This window comes from Coloeus monedula (genome assembly GCF_965178545.1).
Source record: "Coloeus monedula genome assembly, chromosome: W".
In the NCBI taxonomy this organism is placed as follows: domain Eukaryota; kingdom Metazoa; phylum Chordata; class Aves; order Passeriformes; family Corvidae; genus Coloeus; species Coloeus monedula.
The window spans coordinates 8602371-8628698 of NC_138821.1; the positions used below are offsets into that span (position 1 = coordinate 8602371).

At 44.5% G+C, this 26328-nt stretch overlaps 1 protein-coding gene across 1 annotated transcript in view; it reads right to left on the reverse strand.

Annotated features, from left to right (window-relative positions):
* The window catches only part of LOC309584608 (zinc finger SWIM domain-containing protein 6-like), a 427911-nt gene that overhangs the window by 156182 nt on the left and 245401 nt on the right, over positions 1–26328 (reverse strand). Inside the window, exon 2 of the mRNA XM_082300715.1 lies at positions 23568–23924. Within this exon, the coding sequence (XP_082156841.1) occupies positions 23568–23924 (357 nt within the window). The remainder of the gene's footprint in view (positions 1–23567; positions 23925–26328) is intronic.

Below are 26328 nucleotides of genomic sequence, written 5' to 3' on the forward strand. Positions count from 1 at the left end.
GGGTATATTAGTGTCCCAGGTTATGGGCTTACTGTCTGGTATCAGGGCGAATGTCTGTACCTGTTCTTTTTCTGCTGCCTTTTTGGCCTCTGCCAATCGATTTCCTATTTCCTGCTCCATGTTACCTTTTTGATGTCCTTTACAGTGCATAATTGCCACTTGTGAGGGTAGGTTGACAGTGTCTAGTAGTCGTAGGATTTCCTTTGTGTGCTTAATTTGTTTTCTGTGTGATGTTAAAAGTCCCCTCCCTTTCCATACGTCTCCATGGGCATGCACCACACTGAATGCATATCTTGAATCAGTCCAGATGTTAATAATTTTCCCTTCTGCCCCTTCCAGTGCATGGAACAAAGCTATGATCTCTGTTTTTTGAGCTGAAGTTCCTGCTGGAAGGGGTTGGGCTTTGATTACTTTTTTAGTAGTGGTGATTGCATATCCTGCTTTTTGATCTGAAGTTCCTGCTGGAAGGGGTTGGGCTTTGATTACTTTTTTAGTAGTGGTGATTGCATATCCTGCTTTCTGGGTCCCATTTTTGATGAAGCTGCTTCCATCAGTATACCATGTTTCCTCAGCTTCTTCTAAAGGTGCTTCTATCAGGTCTGGTCGGCTGGAATAAATGGTTTCCATAGTCTCTAAACAATAGTGTACCACGGGATCCCAGGTTACTGATGTTTCACTGAGAAAAGAAGCTGGATTCACAATGTTAGTTGTGATGATGTTCACATCGTCTTGCTCCACTAGTATGGCTTGGTACTTAAGGAACCGAGAGGGAGACAGCCAGTGTCCCCCTTTCTGCTCCAGTACAGCTGATACCGTATGTGAAACAAAGACGGTTATTTTCTGTCCCAGTGTGAACTTTCGGGCTTCCTGTATGTTGAGTATCACAGCAGCAACAGCCCTGAGGCACCCCGGCCAACCTTTGCTCAATTCATCCAGTTGTTTTGAGAAGTAGGCTACTGCCCTCCAGTATGGCCCTATTTGTTGGGCCAATACCCCTAGGGCTATGCCTTGGTGTTCGTGGGAAAACAATCAGAAGGGCTTTGTCACGTCTGGAAGGCCTAACACCGGTGGCTTCATCAGTTCCTGTTTAAGTTGAGTAAATGCTCTTTTGGTCTCTCCAGTCTATGTAGGTACAAAAATGCTGTTAGTGAGGATCTTCTTGTTATTTTTCTAAGTCCGTGAGAGACTTTTCTCTCTCACAGAAGAGGTAGCAGGGAATGTAAACAACCAAGCCACCTGCAACCTTGGAAAGTCTTGTTTATGGTATAGTAGAAAATATTTTGATAATGGATGTTTTAGGATTTTGGCCAATCACCCCCAAGGGGTGGCTGGTCCTTTGTCCAATTAGACTATGAAGAAAAAAGTCTATAAAAGAGTTTGTAAAATAATTAAATAAATCAATCTTGCTGCACAATTCCTGCCTGCTGGATCTTCTCCTCCTCCTCCTCCCTATAGCTGCGGGACATGGTGATATACCGTAGGAACCAGGCCTGTGGTAATAAGTCTAGACTAAGTGTGTACTTTCATTTTTTAGCATATTATATAAGGGTCTTACCAAAAGTCCATAGTTACAGATCCACAACTGGCACCATCTTGTCATACCTAAAAAGGTTTGGAGCTTTTTCACCGTCTGTGGTTGGGGAGTTTGACAAATGGCTTCCTTTCGGTTTCATCTCAGCTCATGTTGCCCCCCCGAAATTTCATATCCTAGATACATCACTTGTTTTTTTGTGATCTGGGCTTTCTGTTGAGAAACTTTATATCCATTAAGTCCCAAGAAATTGAGTAAACTTACTGTCCATTCATTGCACTCCTCTTCCGTTTCTGTTTCAATCAGGAGATCATCTACATACTGCAATAATACTCTAGTTTCCATTGGTGATGTCCATTTCTCCAAATCCTTTGCTAGTTGTTTTCCAAAGACGGTTGGACTGTTTTTGAAACCCTGTGGTAACATGGTCCAGGTTAGTTGTGTTTTCCTTCCTGTTTCCAGGTTCTCCCACTCACAGGCAAAAAGCTTTTGACTGTCCGGGGCCAGAGGCAGGCAGAAAAAGGCATCTTTTAAATCTAAAACAGTAAACCACACTTGTTTATAATTTAATTTGGTTAACAATGTGTATGGATTTGCCACTATGGGGTGGAGATCTTCAGATTTTACTGATGGGTCTTAAATCCTGGACCAATCTATAATTTACCCCATTTGGGTTTTTTATTAGTAAGATTGGGGTATTATATTCTGATTCACACTCTATTATTAATTTGTATTTTAAACAGTCATCTATAATTGGTTTAACACCTTTACGATCTTCTAATTTTAGGGGGTATTGTTTTATACGTACCGGTCCCATTCCAGGTTTTAATTTAATTATAATCGGGTCTGCATTTTTAGCTTTTCTGGGTTTTCCACTTGCCCATACTCCAGGATACACTTGATTTAATATTTCTTGGGGTACTATAGTCTTGACTTCAGGTGTTGTTAGGGCAAGGCTTAGAATATCAATGAATTTGTCATCTTTTACTTTAAATTGCACTTGACTGGCTTTGAATTCAATTGTAGCTTCCAGCTTCTCTAACAGATCTCTGCCTAATAATGATTTTGGAGTATCTGGCATGTACAGGAATTTATGTATGCCAATGCTCTTTTCCAATTTGTATTTGAGTGGCTTCAGAAAGTGTGCTTTCTGTCGTTGGCCAGTTGCCCCTACTACATTTACAGAGGTTTCATCTTGTAAAGACAAACATTGGTTTAATACTAAGTAGCACCCATGTCAATTAAGAATTCTAATTGTTTTCCTTGTTTTCTCAGCTCAATTATAACCAGCAGGCTTGCTAGGTGGGTGTCCACCAGTACCCTTCAATCTTCTTGCATCTCTGTGAGTAAGGGAAGGGGATTATTTGAAGGGTTATTATTAAAATGCCCTAGGGTATATTACCGTGTCCCGCAGCCGTAGGGAGGAGGAGGAGAGAAGATCCAGCAGGCAGGAATTGTGCAGCAAGATTGATTTATTTAATTATTTTACAAACTCTTTTATAGACTTTTTTCTTCATAGTCTAATTGGACAAGGATCAGCCACCCCTTGGGGGTGATTGGCTAAAATCCTAAAACATCCATTATCAAAATATTTTTCTACTATACTATAAACAAGACTTCTCAAGGTTGCAGGTGTTTCATTGTTTACAGAACTCTGCTACCTCTTCTGTGAGAGAGAAAAGTCTCTCACGGACTTAGAAAATAGCAAGAAAATCCTTGCTAGCAGCATTTTTGTATCCACAGGTTATTTTTGTTTTGTGGACAATTCCTTTATCAGTGTCCTTCCTGTTTACAAAAGCACATTGGTTGATTGCCAGCCGAGGAAAAGGATTTCTTGCTCCAGCCTGTCTTCCCTCTCCTCTCTGAATATTTCCAGACTTTGGCCTGAAGGGCCCCCTACTGCCCGTTCCGTGTTCTCCCAGAGCTGCAATAGTTGCATTAGCTAAGGTTTTACTTAATTTCTTTTTTTTTAGGAGATCTCTGTTTCGATATACTTGCCATGCTTCTTCAATTAATTTCACTAGGTTCCTTTGGTCCTCAGATTTCATCCTTTGCAGCTTTTTTCTATTGTTCTCTGAGGACTGCCTAGGTATGGAGAAATTAATTGTTGCTTTCCCTGTTCCCCTGAGGGGTCCAGGGTAGTATACTTCTGCATTGCTTCTTGTAATCTATTGAGAAACTCTGTAGGAGTTTCTGTTACGTTCTGTTTTACTGCATACAGATCCCCCCAATTCACAGATTTAGGTATTGCATTTTCCAACCTGAATTTAATCCATCCCTGATACCTTTTTCATAGTTGGTAATGATCTGGGTTATTATAGTCCCATCTAGGTGTGACCATGGGCACATAATCGTTTACAGTGCCCTGCAAAGTCTGTGCAGCAATCTGTGCCTGAACATGGGTTCTGGCTGCCTTTGAAACAAGTTCCTTTTCTGTATCAGTTAATGCATCCAACATTAAATCAATATCCTCCCAGTCTGGGTCCAATGCTTTTACGAAACCTCCAAAATTTTAGCTACTCCTGATGGATCATCATGATATCTCTTAGCCGTCTCTTTCTAACTATCCAAATCCTACATTGAAAAGTTTGCTTTTAGCTGTATTGCCTCTGTGGGTCCATCAGCCTCTCTCAGAGGGGCCTGCAAAACCTCTCGAGCAATCACTCTCATGCCTTAGGTTTTAACTTTTATATTTTTCACATCCTGTACTGATTAGTGTGTAACTCTGAAGTTTCTTGTAGCCTGTTAATTTCTACTCTCTCGTGCTAGGTAGACATAGGCCTCTCCGGGCCTGCTCTTCGAGGACGCTCAGACCATCCTAGGCCAAAAAGTATAGACCAAAAGGCCTCTAAAGGGGGGGCAAGCTGAGGGGAAATTACATCATTAAACTGAAGCTTTAACTGGAGAATTAACCCTGCTATGCAAATGAACCAAACCTATGAAAGTGTGAAGAACTCGTGACCTGTCGTCCATCTTGGGGTCCATTTTGAGAATAGCCTCTGGCTCCTCAGGGTGTACCTTTGAAGGCCTTTCAAAGAAATACCTGGGGATACAAATATTGCTGCTAGCAAGAATTTTTCTTGCTTCTTTCCAGTCCCGTGAGATACTTTTCTCTCTCATGGAAGATTTTAGCAGAAGTTCTATAAATTATGAACACCTGTAACCTTGTAGAACTATGTTTATGGTACAGTAGAAAAATATTTTGACAATGGATGTTTTAGGATTTTAGCCAATCACCCCAAGGGATGGCTGATCCTTTGATCAATTAGACTATGAAGAAAAAAGTCTATAAAAGAGTTTGTAAAATAATTAAATAATTCAATCTTGCTGCACAATTCCTGCCTGTTGGATCTCTCTTCTCCTCCCTACCACTGCGGGACACCATGATATTTGGTGAACCCCGACGTGTCCTGCACGCTGCAAGCCAAGCCAAATTTCTCTACAGGTATGGTGCTGTCCCCCCCCCCCCCCCCCCCCCCCCCGACCAGGATGTCCGACGGGACTGAAAAAATGGCAAACAGCGGCTTAAAAACTGATGCTGTGTTAACGGTCTGGAGAGGTGTTTTCAGTTTAATAAACACCTCCATTTCTGAGAACTCACTCTGTGAGTTATTGGACCGGGCTGGCCTACATGGCATCTCCCCGAATGGAGACACCGCCCTGGATTTCGGGCTGTGGCAAGAACTTGGCTCTGCACTCTGGTGCAAGTTTCCATCTGGGGATCTGCCAGTGCTAGAATTACTACGCATGTGGCGGGGTTTGTTTAATCTGCTGATAGACTTTAATTGCGGCAGCAGAGCTGGCTCGCCTGTCTCGGTGGCGCGTGACGGAGAGATACCTGAAGGAGACCCCACAGACCTGGCTCTAGGGGCGTGTGGTGGCAAATCCGAAAAATCCCCCCCGGCTCCACGGGCGGAGAATGCCCTGGAGCCTGCACCGGGTCGTCCTGTGCTGCCACAGGACCCCACGCCGTCAGAGCAACTGGCGGGGGGGTGTGGGCAGCGGGGTGGCACGCAGCCCACGTTGCCTTTCGGCTCAGCGGCGGTTGCTGCTTTTTCGGCGCCATGGTTCAGTGGGCTTGCGTCTTGGACCCCTATGGCGGCTCCTAGCCCATCTGCGCATGCGCCTGCTGCACCAAAAATGCCCGGATGCGGCTCGTCACCCTCCGCAGCAACAGACTGGTTCGCGCAAAAGCAGAACCAAGCAGTCGACCTTGTTGACAGAGCTGCCGAACGTATCACGGCAGCTGGCAGAGCTGCTCAGCTTGCAAAAGCAGCTGCTGCTGCTGCCGGAGACACCTCGCCGCGCGGGGATCGCCGGCCTGCGCCGCCCGCAAGAGACGCGGCGAACCCAGAAGTGGCGCGGCCGACTGCCTCCCAACCTGGAACCAGCAGCGGCGGCAGCGGTCATGGTGTCAGCAACCGGCACTGCACTGGGGTCCCAGCAGCCAGTGGAGCCGAGACCGGCGAAACAAGCGGCAGTTGCGGAGGCCGTTCCCCGGCCAGCGGCGGCTCTGGGCGCTACTGCGGCACAGGAGACAGCGGTGGCTCCGGGTGCTGCCACGGCAAAGGAGATGGCCACAGCAGCCCCAGCGCCGGATCGGTCAAAACCGCCCGAGATTGCATCCCCGACAGCTGCTGCGGTTCAAACCCCTGCACAGCCGACTGCAGCCTCTGCTGTCAATTCCTCTTCTGGTCAGCCGATTTCTCCCCGCCCGCCTCTGTTCATTCACGGCTCCTCAAAGCTGCTCATACCCAACGATTCATCGTCGGGCAGTGAGGCAGAGGAGGCATTGGCCCCAGGGCATAAACGCGCGGTAGCTGGGCGGCGAAAGAAAAGGCTGCTCCAGTCTCGCCCCTGGACCTTTCTGGACTGCGCTGTGACAGTGTACCCGACCCACTACAACCGTTTCTGGGAATCACTTAAGATGCGGGCTCTGGAGGAAGGCGATTGGGATTTATTGGAAACACTGGGGATGCCAAGCAGATTTGAGGATCATGAGAGTAATCAGGAAGCTGTTACACTCCATCCACAGGCTGTGCCAGTAGTTCAGGATGATAGTGACTCCCTAAAAGGGGAGATCCAAGCTTTCCCAGTGTATAAGGCTCTCCCAAATTCAGGCCAGCATGATAAGCATGAGGTAATTGCCTGGAATGTTGCACAGGATCTACAATCCAAGGTGGCACAACATGGGCTCGATTCTGCTGAGGTTATGCAAATAATAAGGGTGATAAATACAGATTTGCTTGCTCCATTTGATATCAGGCACTTAGGTCAAATCCTATTTCAACCTGTACAATGTGCAGTTTTTGAGACTACCTGGAGAAAGCTGGCTGATAAGGCCGCATTAGGGAATATGCAGCTCCCTGCTGACGATCCTAGACGTGCAGTGGGGACGAATGCTCTTATGGAGACTGGTCCCTTCTCTGATCCCAATCTACAGGGTACCTTTCCCCCTGGTGTCCTGCAGCAAGCTCAGCAGGTCGGCATGACAGCCGTGTTGAAAACCATAGAGGTGATTGCTCCCAGAAACCGATATACTGAAATAATTCAAGGGAGATCAGAGTCATATCTCTCTTTTGTGGAAAAAGTCGCTGCTTCTCTAGAGAAGCAGGTTGACGATGACAGGTTCAGGCAGCTGTTATTAAGGCACTTAGTGAGAGAGAACGCGAACGAGGAGTGCAGAAAAATCATAGATGCCTTACCAGGAGAACCTGAGCTCACAGACATGGTCGAGGCCCGCTCTAAGGTGGGATCTGGGAACCAGGAAAGGTCTGCTTTGGCTGCGTTCCTGAAGCCTGTTCACGCATCTTCTGGTCGTGAACCAAAGCAACCCAAACACTCGAAAAAACAGAAACGGCCTAAGCCGAGCCAAAAAGAGAACACACCGGTCCCCCAGTGCAAGAGGTGTGGCAGGCCAGGGCATTGCTCAGACTATTGTAGATCTCTGACTCATGACGACGGTCGGCCTTTGTCGGGAAACTTCCACCGGGGTGCAAGGAGGGGGAATTGCTCTCCAATGCAGTCGCTCCCCCATAGGGTGGCACAGGTACAGGCACAGGCCTATTCAGCCACCCTAGAGACAGCACCCAGGGATCAGATGGTTTTGGTGTCCACACCTCAGCAGCAGTCGTCTTAGACTCTAGCGGTATTTATAAGGTTCCCTTGGATGCATATGGACCCCTAGTCCAGGGATTCAGTGCAATGCTGGTGGGAAAACCTGACATTACCCATCAAGGAATCCTAGTGCACTCAGGAGTTATTGACGTGGACTTTAAAGGTCAGATTCATGCTATGGTATCCACGCAAAAACCCCCTGTAACTATTCCTGAAAAGACCTGCCTTGCTAAATTAGTGCCTTTTAAGTCTTGTGTCCCCAGGATAGAGCAACCAACTCACGGAGATAGCGGCAGTGGATCTATGGGACTTCCGCAGGCCTTCTGGACTGCAGACATCTCTGACCAAAGGCCACAGATGACATGTACCCTGATCCTGCCGAACGCCCGTCCACCCTGGATTCAGCTTCGAGGTTTGATTGATACGGGTGCTGATGTAACTATCATCTCCTTCTCTGCATGGCCTCCCTCATGGCCTTTAGCCCCTGTGGGATCGGCCATCACAGGAGTAGGACGTACCACACAGAGCTATTTAAGCAAACGGCCTGTGATGATGAGGGACCCAGAGAGACGCACACAGCTACAATTAGGCCTTATGTCACTACCACTTCCCTTAACCTTTGGGGACGGGATGTGTTGGCAGCTTGGGGGGTACGGATTGGGACAAAATTTTGATAGGGGTCACTGTGCATAAGGGCACACAGTATCCTACACTGCCTTTGCGGTGGCTGACTAACACACCAATCTTTGAACCTCAGTGGCCCCTACCAAAGGAGAAGTTAGATGCCCTTCATCAGCTGGTTCAGGAACAGTTACAACAGGGGCACCTTGAGCCTTCTACTAGTCCCTAGAATACTCCTGTTTTCGTAATTAAGAAGAAATCAGGGAAATGGAGACTGTTGCAGGATCTTCGAAAAGTTAATGCAGTAATGGAAGGTATGGGGGCATTGCAGCCTGACATGCCCTCTCCCACCATGATTCCTATGGGGTGGGACAGACTGATCATTGATTTGAAGGATTGCTTTTTCACAGTTCCTTTGCATCCTGATGACAAACCAAAATTTGTCTTTACTGTGCCTGCCATTAACAATGCTGCACCTGCTAAGAGATACCAATGGAAGGTCCTCCCTCAAGGGATGAGGAATAGCCCAATTATCTGTCAGTGGTATGTCACTCAAGCTTTATCCGGAGTTCGCAAGCAGTTTCCTGATGCACGCTGCTACCATTACATGGATGATATCCTGGTAGCAGCGTCCACCCAGGACGAGCTGCTGAGAATACAGCCTCAGCTGCTCGCTGCTCTGCATGCCTATGGATTAGAGGTAGCTCCGGAGAAAGTTCAACAGCATCCTCCTTGGAAATATTTAGGAGTGAAAATTTTGGACCAAACTATCCAACGCCAAGAGGTGCAATTCCCAGATTCGATTAAAACCTTGAATGATGCTCAGAAACTGCTGGGTGTCATCAATTGGTTTTGACCTTATTTAGGTCTAACCGTGAAGCAACTTCCTCCACTTTTTAATATATTAAAGGGGGACCCCTATCTGAATTCACCTCACGAGTTGACTCCGGAAGTACGACGAGCGCTGCAAGAAGTCTAACGGGCTGTTTCCACTCGTCAGGTTTATCAAGTGGATCCCTCCATTGCTATCACTGTTTTCATTACTATTCCAGACCTCCATCCTACAGGTATCATTGGCCAGTGGAATGCACAATGGCCTGATCCTTTGCATATCCTAGAATGGGTCTTTTTGCCTCATTAGCCAAAAAGGACCGCAACCACGGTGTTTGAATTGGTCGCTTCTCTGATAATCAAATGCCGTGCTGTCAATGATGTTTGCAACTGATGGCGGTGGGTCCTGCAGTAATTGTCATTCCGATCTCAAAGGAATACTTTGAGTGGAGCCTTATCCATAGTGCTCCTTTGCAAAGCACGCTGCAAAACTTTTCAGGGCAGATCACTTACCATCTGCCCAGCCATAAATTACTGCAGTTGGCAAAATCGACCATACTTTCCTTGTGGCCAAGTGTCGAGTGCCAGTACAAGAACCCACCGTCTTTATGGATGGTTCTGGGAAAACTGGGAAAGCCATTGTTACCTGGAAGGAGGGATCGGAATGGCAGGTGCTGAAAGGCCTCGAGTAAGGCTCTGCTCAGTTAGTTGAATTAAGGGCGGTTACCATGGCTTTTCAGCGATTCTCACAGGTAACTTTGGTTACTGACTCTGCTTACGTAGCAGATATAACCCAATGCTTAGATTGTTCATTTCTGAAGGAGGTGAACAATGCGGCTCTGTTTTCACTGTTGCAAACCTTGTACTCTGCAATTCAGGCTCGAGTGCGTCCATATTACATTCTGCACATTCGAAGCCACACTGATTTACCAGATTTTCTAACAGAAGGCAACGCCAGGGCTGACATGCTGGCCAACCCTGCGTGGGTAGGGCCTCAGCCTGACAAAATTGCACAAGCCAAGGCATCGCATGGTTTCTTCCATCAAAGTGCACATACCCTGCAGAAGCAGTTTCATTTGACACCAACCGAAGCGCGTGACATTGTCAGTGCTTGTGCTGTCACGGACTCACTGCGCCTTTGCCAGTGGGGGTAAACCCCAGAGGGCTAAAAGCCTTGCAGCTTTGGCAAACAGATGTAACGCACATCCCCAAATTTGGCCGGCTTAAATATGTCCACGTATCTATTGACACATTCTCCTCAGCTATGTGGACTTCTGCTCACACTGGAGAGAAGGGCCGTGATGTCATTGCCCATTGGAAATTGGCTTTCTCGGTCCTGGGTGTGCCGGCTATTGTGAAAACTGATAATGGTCCTGCCTACACCTTGGAGAAGATGCAGCAGTTCTTGCACCTATGGGGTGTAGACCATACCTTCAGTATCCCACATTCTCCTACTGGCCAAGCCATTGTCGAACGCGCTCATGGTACTTTGAAGCATGTTTTGGAAAAACAAAAAGGGGAAATGCATGGAGAAACCCCACAGAGCCAACTAGACAAAGCTTTGTATACAATTAATCACCTTACAGTACCACAAAATTCAAATAATCCTGTTATTCTGAATCATTTTCTCTCATTGCAATCTTCAGGCGAGACACAACTGCCCCGGGCAAAAGTCTGGGTACGGAATTTACTCACTAACCAGTGGGAAGGCCCTCATGAGCTTATTGTTTGGGGTCATGGGTATGCTTGCGTTTCCACAGATACTGGGGTACGGTGGCTACCTGCAAAATGTGTTCGCCCTGACCTGCGGCACCAGAGGCAGAACAGGCAGCCTCCAAACGATGACCAGAATGCAGACCATCCAAATGGTGACCAGAATGTAGATCATCAGCCTAATGACTCTTCTGATGATGACCAGGATGGCAACTGTCAGGTAGATGGCCCTTCCACAAGCAGAGACTGAACTTTTAATTACTTGTTATGGAGTCAGATAGTTAAAGCCCTTAAGGCTATATTTAGAATTAATAACTGATGCAAATTTCTATTTAGGATTAATACCTATTAGAATTGTTATCTTATAAAACAAAAAGGGGGAAGTGTGGATACAAATATTGCTGCTAGCAGGAATTTGTCTTGCTTCTTTCCAGTCCCGTGAGATACTTTTCTCTCTCACAGAAGATATTAGTAGAGTTCTATAAACTATGAACACCTGCAACCTTGTAGAACTATGTTTATGGTACAGTAGAAAGATATTTTGACAATGGATGTTTTAGGATTTTAGCCAATCACCCCAAGAGATGGCTGATCCTTTGATCAATTAGACTATGAAGAAAAAAGTCTATAAAAGAGTTTGTAAAATAATTAAATAATTCAATCTTGCTGCACAATTCCTGCCTGTTGGATCTCTCTTCTCCTCCCTACCACTGTGGGACACCATGATAAATACCTACCTTTATTCCCTTACTCCTGTCTAGTCTCTGTTTTTAGGTGGCCTCTCAAGGCATCAGTTCGATTCTCAGAAGAAACTGAGAGGGCCCTCAGTTTCCCTCGAGTTCGCAGGCTCGGAGGAGAAAATGATAGTAAAGGGGAAGCCCGATGTCCACCTCTTTCCATCTCCCTTCCCCTTTCTGGTGATGGTGGGGGAGAAAGTTCATTCCTGTCCTCCCCCCCCCCCCCCATCCACCCCAGGTGGGCTGACAAAGTCCTCAATTCTCTCCTCAGGCTGCTTATTTTGATATTTTAAACAGTGTTTTCCTATGGAACAAGCCGAGCAACATCGCGTCAGTTTTCTTATCCCCCATTCCAAATTCTGTTTCTCTACAGTTAAAACAAAAGAATCTATTGGAGCTAAATTAATACCACCTTCTTTTTGCCACTCAGAGTGGTCCCTGAGTTTAAGAAACATGTCCGTGTAAAGCACTTCATTCCATTTTGTCTCTATGTAAAAACAAGATGAGCTGTAATAAAGTATTATAGTTTATATAGTTTAACATTCCATTCTCTGGCCATTTCTCTCCCCCCCCCCAAAGTTTATAAAGCGGCCACCACAGATTACAGTACCTGATAAGAGTCTTTTTATTAACAGTTGTCCCTGGTGCCCCCCCCCGATTTCCTTCCAGTGGGCTAGTATGCACCCTAAGGGGCTTTTAGCCACTAAATCTTGGCTTTCTTTGTTTCCCATTTTACTTTCCTTTCGCTTTGCTCCTCTCCAGCTGCTCCCCTCGTGCGGCTACGGAAACACAAATTAGAGCTCCCACTCACTTCGCACTTATTCGTGCATCTCAGTTGTGTCTTTTGCTCTCACACAATCATTTCGGGACTCGCTTCGCTCATCCCTGGCCATTTCCCTCATGGGATAACGGAAACACAGGTTAGAGCTCCCCATTTGCCTCATGCTCAGTTGCACGTCTCAGTCACTCACACTTTCATTCACTCTCACCAATACAAAAAAAAAATAGAATTACAAAGCACTTTGCAGAGATGTAATAGTAAAGAAAGGAAAGGGGGAGAAAAGATAGCGTTATTGCTTTTAGCACCCCAACAGAGGTCAAAGGTAGGAAAGGGTTGTTTTCAAAAACAACTTTATTTGATTGAAGAAGGGAACCCTCCCATAAGGCTCTTTATTATTGAGTTAAGGCAATTAAATACAGTCCCTGTAATAATTCTAGTATTTCATTGTTTACCATCTCATTCAACAGTGATTCTTGGAGTATATGTACTGCCTGTTCCTCAGAAATTCCTTCTTCCAAACTAAACCGATTTAATTCCTTCCTGCAGAGTACACTACGTGGTCTAACAGAAAAGTCACCAAAGATTTTGTCCTTCTGGCAGCCTGGACAAAACCAACAAATCCTCTCTTTTGTGTCAAATCTGCCAGTGAAACCACACTGCCTACAAAAGATGCATAGGAATATCAGATGGCATTCTCCACACAACCCACACAATGAAGAGGACAGTCCTTCCTCTGCCCCATCCACAACCTCAGCCAGGCTTTCCTCTACTGACATTTAACACACAGGGGGTGGCGGCAGACAGTTTGAAGCAAGTATAGATAAAGTAAATCACAAGGCTTAATAAAATTGCCAGTTCAATCCCTAACCCAAATTCTGACCACAACATAAATGCAGTTTGAGGAAACAGAAGTATGTGAAATGTAAAGGCAATATCCAACAGAATAATGAAATAGAAAATAAAAAATTATTGCTAAGACTGCTCCAATACCAGCATCATACAAGGTAGAGAAAGTTCATTAATACATTCAAACCAAAAGTCATATAAGCGAAGCGACCTTAATTATGTTAAAAAGGTGGGAAAAAAAGTCAGAACTTGTTATCAACAAAACACACAATTTTCCAAATTTCTGCAAAGAGGGGCCCAATGTGTCACTCCCCCCCAGGGGCTCAAACCACACTCCCCGTGTATATCTTAAAACGTGCTAGTAACCCAATAAACCAACATCCAGTGCACAGTTTATGGAGTGTATTACTTTGACTAGTCAGGTTACAACCAGGTAAAGGGTGCTTAAAGTTTGCATACCTTAATGTCAGGATCTTGTCCGTCCCCACGATGATCCACCGGAGCACGGGTGGTCTATCCGGAGAAGTCTCCAGAGGCACCTGCTAGACCATCCCGGCTTCGGAGGGTCCCGCAGCCAGACGGAGTCACTCCTGGCTGGCTCACCAAACTGATTCAAAGGAATCTACTCCACAGTAAGGTACTGTAAAGTAAATCACACCTTTATTGGCCTGGCCAGAGGGAGCATGCAGGGGTTAACACCTCCATGTGCATGTCTGTCCGCCATGCTCATCTTACAGAGGTTATTTATACATTTACAAGTTCGGCATCCACCCTTGTTTTGTTCATTTATCTAAAAGTTACAGTCTTAAGGGGTTGGGGTCTTACATAACTTGTGGGTTCCTTATCTTAGGGTTGCAAACATGGCATGCTATTCTTATCTAATACATTCATCACATGCCTATTTTACTAATACACAATTTTGCTATTTCACACTTTGTTGCTATTTTAGTTATACTTCATCTGTAATCATGTATTGATTATGTTCCTACTCTCTTATTACATTTTTCTACCCTTTCTGACAGTTCTTCTATTTGTCATTAAAACGGTAGTTAGCATGCGTCTTCCTTCTTATCACTTAGCCCATAGGGGCTAAGCCCTTGTTCTGCAGAAAAGCGGTTAGCCAAACCCATTAGCTCACATTCCTTTCCCTTATCATCTTAGTCCACTCGGGTTTTTTTCAAGAGCAGTTAGCATTAGGCATAGCATCTAGTATTCACTTATCATCATAGCCCCTTCCAGGGCTAGGCTTCTTGTCTTGCAAAAGCAGTTGTCATCAAGCATAGCAGCCAACGCCCAACTTTTATTAATCTATACTTTATACTAAGGTGCTTATGTTAAAGGAGTCTTGTGTTTCAGAACAGACCCAAGTTTGTAGTATCACCTTGCAAATTGTTTAAATATTTCATTGCTCTAAAACAGAAGAAAGACCTGTGAAAAGGAAATATATAAAAGCACCAATATACAAAACACACATATTTATCCCTCACTTCAAAGGAGATTTATCTTTAAATAATCTTGGTATTGTTACCAAACAAGTTCTACTTCTTTAAAAAGGAGTCTATTCAGTAGTGGGGGAAAATGTAAATATTGGGACCTAAACAACAAGAAGGGAGATTTAATCTGTGAAACAAATAGTGGCTGACGGGCAAACTCTGGGTGATGTCCATGCATTAGAAAAACAATTAAAGTTAGCACTTGACATGCTTTGGTGCTCTCAGACTTGGGAGAGGAAGTTAAAGCCTGGAAGAAAGATATTGCTGAGAACTGGACACCAGGAATGCAGAATTTATAGACTACAAGGACATTTTACAGAAACCAGAGATAAGGAAGAAACTAAAAAAGACAATTCAGCAATTGTAGTGAAACTCTCCCTATCTGGGGAAAGGATAATAAAAAGTCTGAAAATGTGGACTAATTAGAAGGAGAAGCAAGAAATCATTAACCAGTAGAAGATAGAATTCTAATCTGTAGGAGAACTATGTAACTTGTAGCCAATGAACACTAATTCCTTTGTTTGCTAAAGTGTATATATAGTTAAAAGTTTTTATAACTGGTGTACATTATAGGTGGATTGATCCCTCCTGTACCTCAGTGCTGAATAAAGCAATGCCAACTTTCTAACCTAACAAACTGGTTGGAGAGTTTATTTCCTGACTTTTTGTCATGGGTTAGCAAGCATAGTCCCGGAAGTGATGTTCTTGCAAAGGGGTGCTTACAGCTTCCTCTGTGACCTGATAGAACCTATCATCTGGCCAGTTTGAATATGGACAATTCTTTAAGTCACTTAAAGTTGTGACCACCTCTGTGATCCACACTTAAGAATAGAAAACCCTGAGGCAGAGGCTCGGTCTTGTTTCCGGTGCTGGGACAGGTGGCTGCGGGCCCCGTGGGGGGGCCGGCAGGCCCGGCCCAGGCCCTGCTCGGGCCACAGCCATCCTGGAGCCAATGGGCACTGTTCCACCCGCGGACCCCCCCCCCCCCCCCCCCCCCCCCCCCCCCCATCCCTGCTGTGGGCAGATGGAGCAGCTCGGCTTCCCCCCCTCCTCCAGTGCCGCCAAGATTCAGCTAAAGCTGCACTGCTGTCCGGCAGAGATCATGTGACCAACAGCGATAAGCTTCATTCCAGCTGCAAGGCCTAGGTGAGATTAACCCTTTTAGTGCTGGGAAGAGCTGAAAACCTGAGGGAGAAGAAAGAGGAGATGCTTAAAGCTGAAATTCTGTTGTAAAGCTATGATGTATCAGAGTACTCGTCGTAATTTCATGAAGGCATGGGGGGTGGAGTGTTCAACTTGTGAGCAAAAGCACCTGCGCTGAGATAGGCAGATGCTGACGCAGCTGTAAAGTCATGAGAAGTTTGAACAGGGAGAGATGGAAGCGATGAGGACTTTTGCTCCAAATGGGAAAGGAGAAAACCTCAGTTCCTAGAGATGCTCCCAGAGATAGTCCTAAAGATGAAGATGAGGAAGACCCTTTGCTCCCAGGGAAGGAGAAGGGCCTCTGTTCTTAGAGATGAAATGCTCCCAGAGATGGGTGAAGAGAACTTTTGTTTCTGAACGGCTCAACCTTAAAATTGTACCCCAGTAATTTCAAGAGTGGACCCTCAAAAGCAGTTGTGGGAAAAGCTGCAAGTCGGGGAGGGGAAGGGACTCCCATGCGAGCAGAGAAGCAACCCGGGCGGCTGTCTTGTTGTGATAATGCTTTCGTAGCATGGACAAGAGAGACTCCTCTTCCTAAATTGACTGAACAAGGTTATTATGGAAGTGGCAAACAGACTGAACATCTCAAGGGTTGTCTTTTTACATTGTCACTTGGAGAATGGAGAAAGGTGGGGGGAGGAGAAGTGTTCTGAAGGTGTGGTATGATTTTTTTCTTTCTTCTTTTAGGTCTGTTAATAAACTTCTTTATATTCTTTCAAGGTTGGTGCCTGCTTTGCGTTTCTCCTAATTCTTATCTCACAGAAGGTAAACAGTAATGAGTATTTTGGACCAAACCACTACACTTTTGGTGACAGTATGGCTACTTTTAACTTGTATTTTAAAAAGCCTAGGATTTATCAGCTACACTTCCCTATTTAGGGAAAAAACCCAAATTCTTTCCATAACTGTTTACATTTTATAAAAAACTCATCAGTCAGTTTGTGCTATGCCTTCCCCAGTGGCTCAGCATTGCTATACTTACACCAGTGCTATTTTCATGCTACTAGGTAAGACTATAAAAGCTTAAGACACCAAGCTGAAGGTCTTAGCTCTACAATGCTATTCAGCACAGTACTACAAGTACTTCTGACTCATAACAATATTTTCTCACAAGATCATATATAGGCTACACTCAGTATGATCAAAATTTTTAACCAGAATGTATAAAGAATTTTCAATATACATGTAACTGACACTAGCTACGGTTTGTAATTTGCTGATCTTTCAACATCATTGGCAGTCTTCAGCAATAGCCATGAACTAACAAGGCAAGCAGATGGCATGTCAGATTGGGCACAAATCCAAACCCCATTTGCAGCCCTGGCAGCAGCCAGGCATCCCGGTGTTGCTGCTGGAGAAGCCTCAGTTCCCACTGCCCATGTTATTCTTGTTTTGGGGTTGAGACATGACCATCTCCACATCTCTCAACCAGGCACTTTTCCAGATCACTACATTCACTTACAGTCAGGTCATTAAGGAAATTTCCCAGTCTGACCATTGACCTGAGACTTTCACTGCTGTGACTGAAGCCCCTTCACAGCAGGTTGTTCCAGTGAACCGATGGGTGCCCTACTTGACTCCCTACACACACCATACACAGTCAGACCAGGTTCCCTCACTGGCTCCACCCCAGGTTTCCCATAGCAGAGTCTCAGACCTCTGCTTCCTTTAAGTAATTTAATCATGGTGCAGTGACACAATAACAGCTGGCGCTGGTGCCTCTGGAGAGGGACCCTGAACAAAGGAATCCCTGGACTTTTACTACAGTCTGTGCACCTGTTCCAATGGTGATTTTGGGTCTGGGGTCTTCTTGTTGTTCATTGGCTTCTGCAGGGTGATTGATGGGCCAGCGCCACAGGTCTGCTTGCCCTTAGGCAAAGGGTCAGTGCCTGATCATGGCTCGTTGCCTGGGGCTCCAACCATTTCCCCCACCCAGGGCACACCTTGCAGCTTGCACTGCACCTACACACCGACCTACTGGCCCTAGGTGTATTCCTCAACAAGGTGAAGTCTGCTTCCTCTCCCTCTATCACACCCATCATTCTTGAGCAACAGATAGGATTACTACACTGCTGCTTTTCTTCTGAAGACATGGGATGGGAACTATCTTGATAGGAAAGATGGGTGCTAATGTCTTTACAAAGGACTCGGTGGGTGAGGGTCTTTAGGAGAAATGGGTGTTAATGTCTTCGAAATGAGTCTTAATGTCTCTACAAACATCAAGCTGCACAAGTTTGTTACAGAACCCAAACAGTTTGAACACCTGAACTTTAGGGTAATAGGACAAATGGGTCCGCGCAAAGTCTGTTGCAGAACCCAGATGGCCTGAACTTCTGAACTTTGGGGGGAAATGACAATACATGTTCAAGGGGGAATATGTGGTAGGCGGTTTGGGAAGGCTGTACCTTCCTAGTACCTCAGCCAGTAGGGAAAGGAAGAGGGCAACATGCAACCAGGAGTTTAGGATAAAAGGAGGCTGTGCCCTCCAAAACCTTGAGAGAGACCCCACGGGGTATGCCCTAGTGGAATCTGTCCCTTTATTTGAATAAAGTTGCAGGACTCCTCTGTCTTCTTTGTGGACACTGGCTTTTCATAGCGTGGCTTTTCCACACAATCTGAACAAGCAACAGGACTGCAGAAGGGAGCTGCCTTAGGAGCTGTGAAATGAAGTCCTAGCAATAGCTGGCAAGTAGATCTGAAGGGTCAACCCAAAGGCAGCGGCCTCACTTGGGGTGCAGTGCGGCCCCAAACAAGCACAAGGCTTTAGGAGATGGACAGTTTGGCTGGGGAGAGGAACATGGGCAGTCCTGAATTTAATCACTGCAGTGCAGTTTGGTACCATGACCAAATCCCTCTCCCCAATTCTAAACTGAGGATAAGTGTTACTGTGATAAGAGTGAATGATAAATGTTGTCTTTCGCATATATGATTTTAACATTTATAAGTGATAATGTACTATGTAGAAAGTGTTAAAGTAAAATATAGTTAAGTAAAACAAGATTAGGGTAAATTGTAACTTCGAAATAGTTGTAATATGTTGGGAAAAGTAGTAATAAACACATGGTAATAAATGTCCTTTAAGTTGAGAAACTACAGAGGCAGAAACCAGGACATCTTAAAGAAATGAAGATAAACCGCATGCATCACAGGAAGTCTGTTATCTCATCAAAACTCACACCTCCCAAGGAAACCGTCAACTACAAATTAGTTGTAGGCTGAGGAGGCACTGGAGGAGGGGGGGGGAGTGCCTGCCTTCAATTCTGAAGCTATCCAGAGGACCGAGGCGGCATCGTGCTGGCGGAAGGGGGCAGAGACCAGAGGGAGGAAAGTTGAGTGAAATTACTTTCTGGGCTTAATGAATATGTAACAGTTTAAAGAAGTACTTAAGTTCACGGTAAAATGAATGGAGCGGAGCCTCTGGCAATATTGCTGTGCCCCAGCGCTGTGATATGCCTTTGTTCTACTAACAAATGTTCAATATTATGCTGCTAAAAATTCAGCTCTTGAATTCATTTTTCTCATTACTTATGCAATTTAAAGGGATGTTATGAGGATAAATTAGTTCCCATTTGAACTATGAAAGAGAAATCACTGTATACTAAATATTAAAACCTGTAATTAAACTGTGTCACTTTATACACACTAACAGATTAATCTCCGTTCCTTCCACTCTGACTTTGTTAACTTCTGTCATGACTGGTTTTTAAAATAGGTTTAACATCATTTATTTACAGTTAAATACAATAAGTAAAGTATTTCCACTCAGTATATAGATACAGCCATACATACATACTCCTGCTCTTTTACTAAAATTCCTAAATTGCAATCTTAGTAATAAAAGCAGAAATACCATGCACAATTTTTTTGTAACACTGAACACCCAAATACATTTTGAAAACTGGGTAAAAGCCTTTTATATTTATGGCCATAGCAGGTTACATGTTAAATATAATCAACTCCCAAGTTATAAGAAGCAGCATTTAAAACAAAATTAAGGACTTTGATCATTACATTAGGAATTTTAAAAGCAACTACTTTCAAACTGAGCAGCCACATTCAAGAACTAGTGTCATATATAAAGAACTTAATCTTGAAAAGTAAATAGAAGCAAAAAGGGGGGTTGACTAAAATAAGCAAAGAATAGCCTATATTGCAAATTACTCAGGGTAGAATAGTAAATTCAATAAGCCAAAATAAGATTTGATAAGGCGAAGTGCTGAGTCCTGCACTTGGGTCACAACAACCCTACACAGTGCTACAGGCTGGGGGAAGAGTGGCTGGACCTAGGGTTGCTGATAAACAGCTGGCTGAACATGAACTAGCAGTGTGCCCACATGGCCAAGAAGGCCAATGGCATCCTGGCCTGTATCAGCAATAGTGTGTAGATATAAAAATGCTGCTAGCGAGGATTTTCTTGCTATTTTCTAAGTCCGTGAGAGACTTTTCTCTCTCACAGAAGAGGTAGCAGAGTATGTAAACAACCAAGCCACCTGCAATCTTGAAAAGTCTTGTTTATGGTATAGTAGAAAATATTTTGACAATGGATGTTTTAGGATTTTGGCCAATCACCCCCAAGGGGTGGCTGATCCTTGTCCAATTAGACTATGAAGAAAAAAGTCTATAAAAGAGTTTGTAAAATAATTAAATAAATCAATCTTGCTGCACAATTCCTGCCTGCTGGATCTTCTCTCCTCCTCCTCCCTATGGCTGCGGGACACGGTGATATACCCTAGGGCCCAGGCCTGCGGTAATAATAGTGTGGCCAGCAAGACCAGGGAAGAGATTGTCCCTCTGTACTTGGCACTGGTGAGGCTGCACGTCAAATCCTGTGTTCAGTTCTAGACGCCTCACTAGAAGAAAGATATTGAGGTGCTGGAGTGTGTCCAGAGAAGGGCAACGGAGCTGTGGAAGGGTCCAGAGAGTAAGTCCTATCAGGAGCAGCTGAGGGAGCTGGGGGTGTTTAGTCAGAAAAAAGGAAGTTCGGGGGGACCTTCTCCCTCTCTACCTGACAGGAGGTTCTAGCAAGGTGGGGGTAGGTGTCTTTTCCCAGGCAAATAGCAACAGGACAAGAGGACATGGCCTCAAGCTATGCCAGGGGAGGTTCAGGTTGGACATCAGAAAGAATTTCTCCATGGAAAGGGTTGTCAAGCACTGGAATGAGCTGCCCAGGGAGGTTGTGGAGTCACCATCCCTGGAGGTGTTCAAGCAACAAGCGGACTTGACACTTAGTGCTATGGTCTAGTTGACAAGGTTGAGATCATTCAAAGGCTGGACTCTGATCTCAGAGGTCTTTGCCAACCTTAATGATTCTATGATTCTATGATTCTAAATTTTTGTTAATATAACAGCAGAACGTAGCATCTTCAAAGTAAACCGCTTCCCTGGTCCTTATTTTGGAAGTATCACAAGAGTTGTTTTAATCTTCAGATGAAACCATGCCACATTATTTACTCAGCCATGCTTAATTTTTTGAACTTAATTTTATAAAAATCTTATGAATTTAAGTATACAAGTGAAATGTAGATTAATAAATTTTTATTAAATATAATCTCATGGCAGAATCAAGAAGATATGGGAAAACAATTACAACTAAAAGCATGTGTACTATGGAAAGATCAAATGGTCAGAGCTAGAAACCAATAATGTATGTTGATTCACAACAGAATAGTGACTGATTTTATAAACTTAGTGTGTTCAGAATTATTCTAAATAGCATTTATATAGAAACAAAGCTGATAAAATTACTTATTACAAATGCCTTTGATTCCCCAAATGATTCAAAGTTTGGACATAAGTAATTTCATCTTGTGTTTCATTTCATAACTCTTGGGTAAAATATAACAACTGTTCAGTAGTGCATAGCATTAAAGAAAAGCAGAAACTACTGTGAAGCAGACAGTGCTAATATGAGAAAATGTAAAGGAAGGACTGGTGTGATGGTTTTGACTGAGATAGTGTTAATTTTTTCCACAGTAGCTTCTATGGGTGTATTGGGTTTGCATGACCAGGTTTTGGTAGTGGAGAAGCTACAGGGGTGGCTTCTGTGAGAAGCTGTCAGAAGCTTCCCCCATGTCCATCAGAGCCAGTGCCAGTTGGCTCCAAGATAAACCCCCTGCTGCCCAAGGCCGAGCCCATCAGTGAAAGCGGTAGCACCTCTGTGATAACATATTTAAGAAAGGGAAAGAAATTACTGCACAGAAGCAATTGCGGCCAGCATAGAGAGGAATGAGAATATGTGAGAGGGAAAACTATGCAGACACCAAGGTCAGTGGAGAAGGAGGAGGAGGGGGTGCTCCAGGTGCCAGAGCTGAGATTCCCCTGCAGCCCACGGTGAAGACCATGGTGAGGCAGCTGTGCCCCTGCAACCCATGGAGGTCCACAGGGGTGCAGAGGTCCACCTGCAGCCCACAGAAGAGCCCCATGCTGGAGGAGGTAGATGTGCCTAAAGGAGGCTGTGATCCTGCGGGAAGCCCCTACTGGAACAGGGTCCTGGCAGGACCTGTGACCCTGTGGAGAGTGAAGCCCATGCTGGAGCAGGTTTGGTAGCAGGACATGTGACCCTGTGGGGGACCTACACTGGAGCAGCCTGTTCCTGAAGGACTGCACCACGTGGAAGGGTCCTATATTGGAGCAGTTTGTGAAGAACTGTACATTGTCAAAATTGGAATCACATTGGAGAAGGTTGTGGAGAACTGTTTCCTGTGGGAGAGTGAGCTGGTAGAAAAGTAAACCAGTGGGAGAAATGAACCCCACTCAATTACCTTAAGAGATATTTCGGGTCAGAGTTACTATTTAATAGAGAGATTATAATAAATGCAATGATACACAGAAAACTGGCTTAAACCCACAAAGAGTACAACCTGGCACCCTGTTGGTCAGGGTGATGGTCACAGTCCTATCAAGTGGTGGTTGCACTCCTGTTGAAGTGATGGTTACAGTCAAAAGCAGTGGTCCTGTGGAAGTTTTGGTCCTCCTCTGGATCTGTCGAGTGGTGGTGATGTCCCAAATCCCCAAAACCAGAGATTATATATGCTTAGGTTCAGGTGGAAATGCTCAGTACATCCCCCAGGGCAGGGAGTTTCAAAATGGAATGATGTAATACTGTGAGTTATTGCAGTTGCCTATTTTGCTGGTGTCATTGAGTCCATTATGGCCCATTAGCAGAGGTGACCACCTCAGGATGGGTGTGGCTGTGCTGGTGCTTCCCCTGAGGAAGTTATCACAGCTGAGTCATTGGTGTGAAGAAAAAGAAACACTACCCCACCTTGCAGGGTTGCCTCTTTTTCCTTATCTCATTTAACATCCATCTTGTAGCCTGAGGTGTCAAGTGTGCACTGGGCAGCTACTGCAAATGACCCATCATTAACAGTTTGTCAGAAATGAGGTGGACAGGAGTCGAATACACCTTTTGGTTACACCCACATACTGCTAAACTGGCACTCTACTCCTGTAACCAGGACAGAGGGACCCCACATTGGAGCAGGGGAAGAGTGTGAGGAGTCCTCCCCCTGAGGAGAAAGCAGTGGCAGAAACGTGTGATGAACTGACCGCAACACCATAATGTAAACACCATAAAAATTAAAAAGTAATTAGGTTGGAAGGGACTTCAGGAGGCCACACTCCTGAGTGCCACAAAAAAAATAATATCAAAAACCAGCGAGGGAATGAAACAAAAGAACAAGCATCAAACTTACCATGGACTTGATTGATTTCTGAATTCTGAGAAAGAATTTCATCTGCTAATTTCTGAGCAGTTGGCAAAACTTCTGTGTGGTGCACTGTGATCAAATACTGTACAAATTTTTGTAGCTGGTCTCTGTTCATTTGAAACAGTGTCTCTGAAATGGGAAGATGCAGTTTGACCTGATCTGGTTTGCGGATCCGGTATAAAGAGAGTGCCACAACGTGGGCACAGTAAAATATGTCCTTGTTTCCACAGCTACAGGTAACTGAGGTAATCTTGCAACGATCAAAGCTGATAGCTACATTGCAAACAGTTTCTGGCTCTGATTGCATTGCAGGGTCTGTCACAGTGCCACTCAAGTGGAAACCTGTGAAGGGAAAAAAAGGAGGGCTTACATTCTTAAATAAAATACCATATCTCATTATGGATAACCTTTAATTAAGCAAAAGTCATCATGTATTTCTGAGAAAGAATATATCTCAAAGAACTTGCTTTAATTACAAATATGATGAACCCTTTCTGTCATACCCTTTTTATATCAAATAAAATCGAAAGGAGCTGGTTTACAAGCCCTCTTTGTCATTCCATCACAACATTCATAAAAGTTTGATAGTAAGAAAAAGTTACTTGGTAAATGATAGCTGCAGAAGCAGAGTTGCATCCAATTAAGATCAAGGTGAAACTACCAGTAGTTAAACAAGCTGGGAGCAATTTTCCAAACCTCACACCAGAGTCTGCACCTACCAGCAAATTTACCCATTCTCTCAATAAGAGGAAAGTAGTTGCACTCTAGTAGCACACAAACCCTGGTCCTAATCTCAACTCTGCCACCAATTCACCGACACAAGTCACTTAACCTCATTGCTTTCACCTCTCCCACCACTGAGCTGATGCTAAAGCTCATCATCAACCCAAGCAATCTGGTAGGGCAGGTATGTTTGGGTAGCTCTTGGGAAATGGAAACTGCTGCAGTTACCAATACACAGGATATCAGATTTATAATAGTGAATGAGACATGCACACACTGTTTCAGAAGTGTGCATTTCCATTTGGCATGATAAAGCACAAGGCAAAAGAACTGGGTTTTCTTTTTATTTAACATATAGTATACCATAAGAAAGATTTTCACTTCAGCCACTACTCTACAAAGCACCCTGTTGAACCAAGGTCTCAAACGCTGTTCTCTGAAGATCAGATCTGAACCCATCTCTGTTTTTCTATGGTGGCCGGTGAACCTACATTACAAGGGACAAAGAGAGTCCGCTGGTGGGACAAGTCCCTAGTACCAAAAGAACCTCCTCAGGTTAGGGGGACCAGAAAGGCCTCTCTCAGGATGCATTGTTCTGTTATGTTAATCTACCCGAGTTCTGCTTCCCTGGTTGGCCCATGGCCTCCCCATCTCCTTGTTACCTTATATGTCCCATGCCTTAGAAGGTTCTCCCCTCCCTGTTCTCCCCATTGGCCTTTGCCCCTCACCACTCCCCCAGAGCTTCCCCATTGGTCCCTGGCGCTCGCTCCACTCCCATACTTAACCCTGAGCTTTCCATTGTTCTGGGTCTTTGCCTCTAGAACCCTTCACAGTGTGGAAGCAATAATCTGCTCCTGTGGAACTCCATGCAAAGACCCTTCCTGCCTCTTTGCTGTCAACTTGTATTACTGAAGCTATCTGTGCGTTTCTGCATGCACGCGTGTATATAGCTGGTCCTACTAAGCGGCTTCGCTTTGGAAATGCCTTTTAGAGATTGCTACGCCTCGCGCTCCGGCACAGAAGCTACAGAGCCAGAGAGATAGCGATATTTTCCCAACATGAAGGCCTAGCTTTGGCTCTCAATACTTTATCACTGCAGAATTTGGGTGTTTCTTTTGGATTTTATGTAAACATTACATTGATTTTTGGTTCAAGCATTTAGTCAGAGGTATAGCTACAAAGCAATACAAACAAATTACATATTATCAGTATGAAACTTGAACAGACTGCACACATAAAATCTGGAATGGATATTACAAGTAAGGTGTTATACGTTAACTACTTATAATGGAAATAATATAAAGCCACACTCCCTCAAAGTCCAAAACTGATTTAGTATTCTTGTATTAAAAAAAAAAAGTGTGTTGTAGGAAGCAGTATCACATGAAAATTAGGTGGAAAAAGAGAAATATATACATCACTCTAGTCCAAAATATTGCATCTCAAATTGTTTTTAAGAAACTCTTCAATCTACTGGAAATTAAGAGGAAAATCTAATTATTTCCATTTGTTTATGCTGTGCATTTCAGAGCAGGTTATGCAGTCAGTATCACTGTTTGGATTTCGTTCAGCTACAGAAATTTGATAGTCTACCCTGTTTATCAGTTAAAGTAGTTGGAGTTGAAGAGGCAGTAAGCTGTAAAGTACAGAGACGAAGGGGGGGAGGATGAAGAAGCCCAGGCATACTTGGCATTCTTGCTCTTGGCTCCACTCAACACTTATACAGAGACGGGGAAGGCAATTGCCTCTTGAATAATGAACTCCTTCCTCTGCCTTTCCCTTTGGTTTTTAAGTAATCATAGCATGCTCCCATGAGTGCCCTCTCTCAATAAAGAGGCATTGTTAAAACTTATCCAGCTCTATTTCAGGTGAATTTCCAGTAAAGGAGAGATGTATTGGTGGTCTCAAGGAAATTGTATAGGAGATACCTTTTTTTAATATCACTTTCCTATGAAGCATATATCAAAGTCTCTCATCTATGACCTGAGGAAAAGCGTAACACTTGAACACTCAAAAAGAGCCT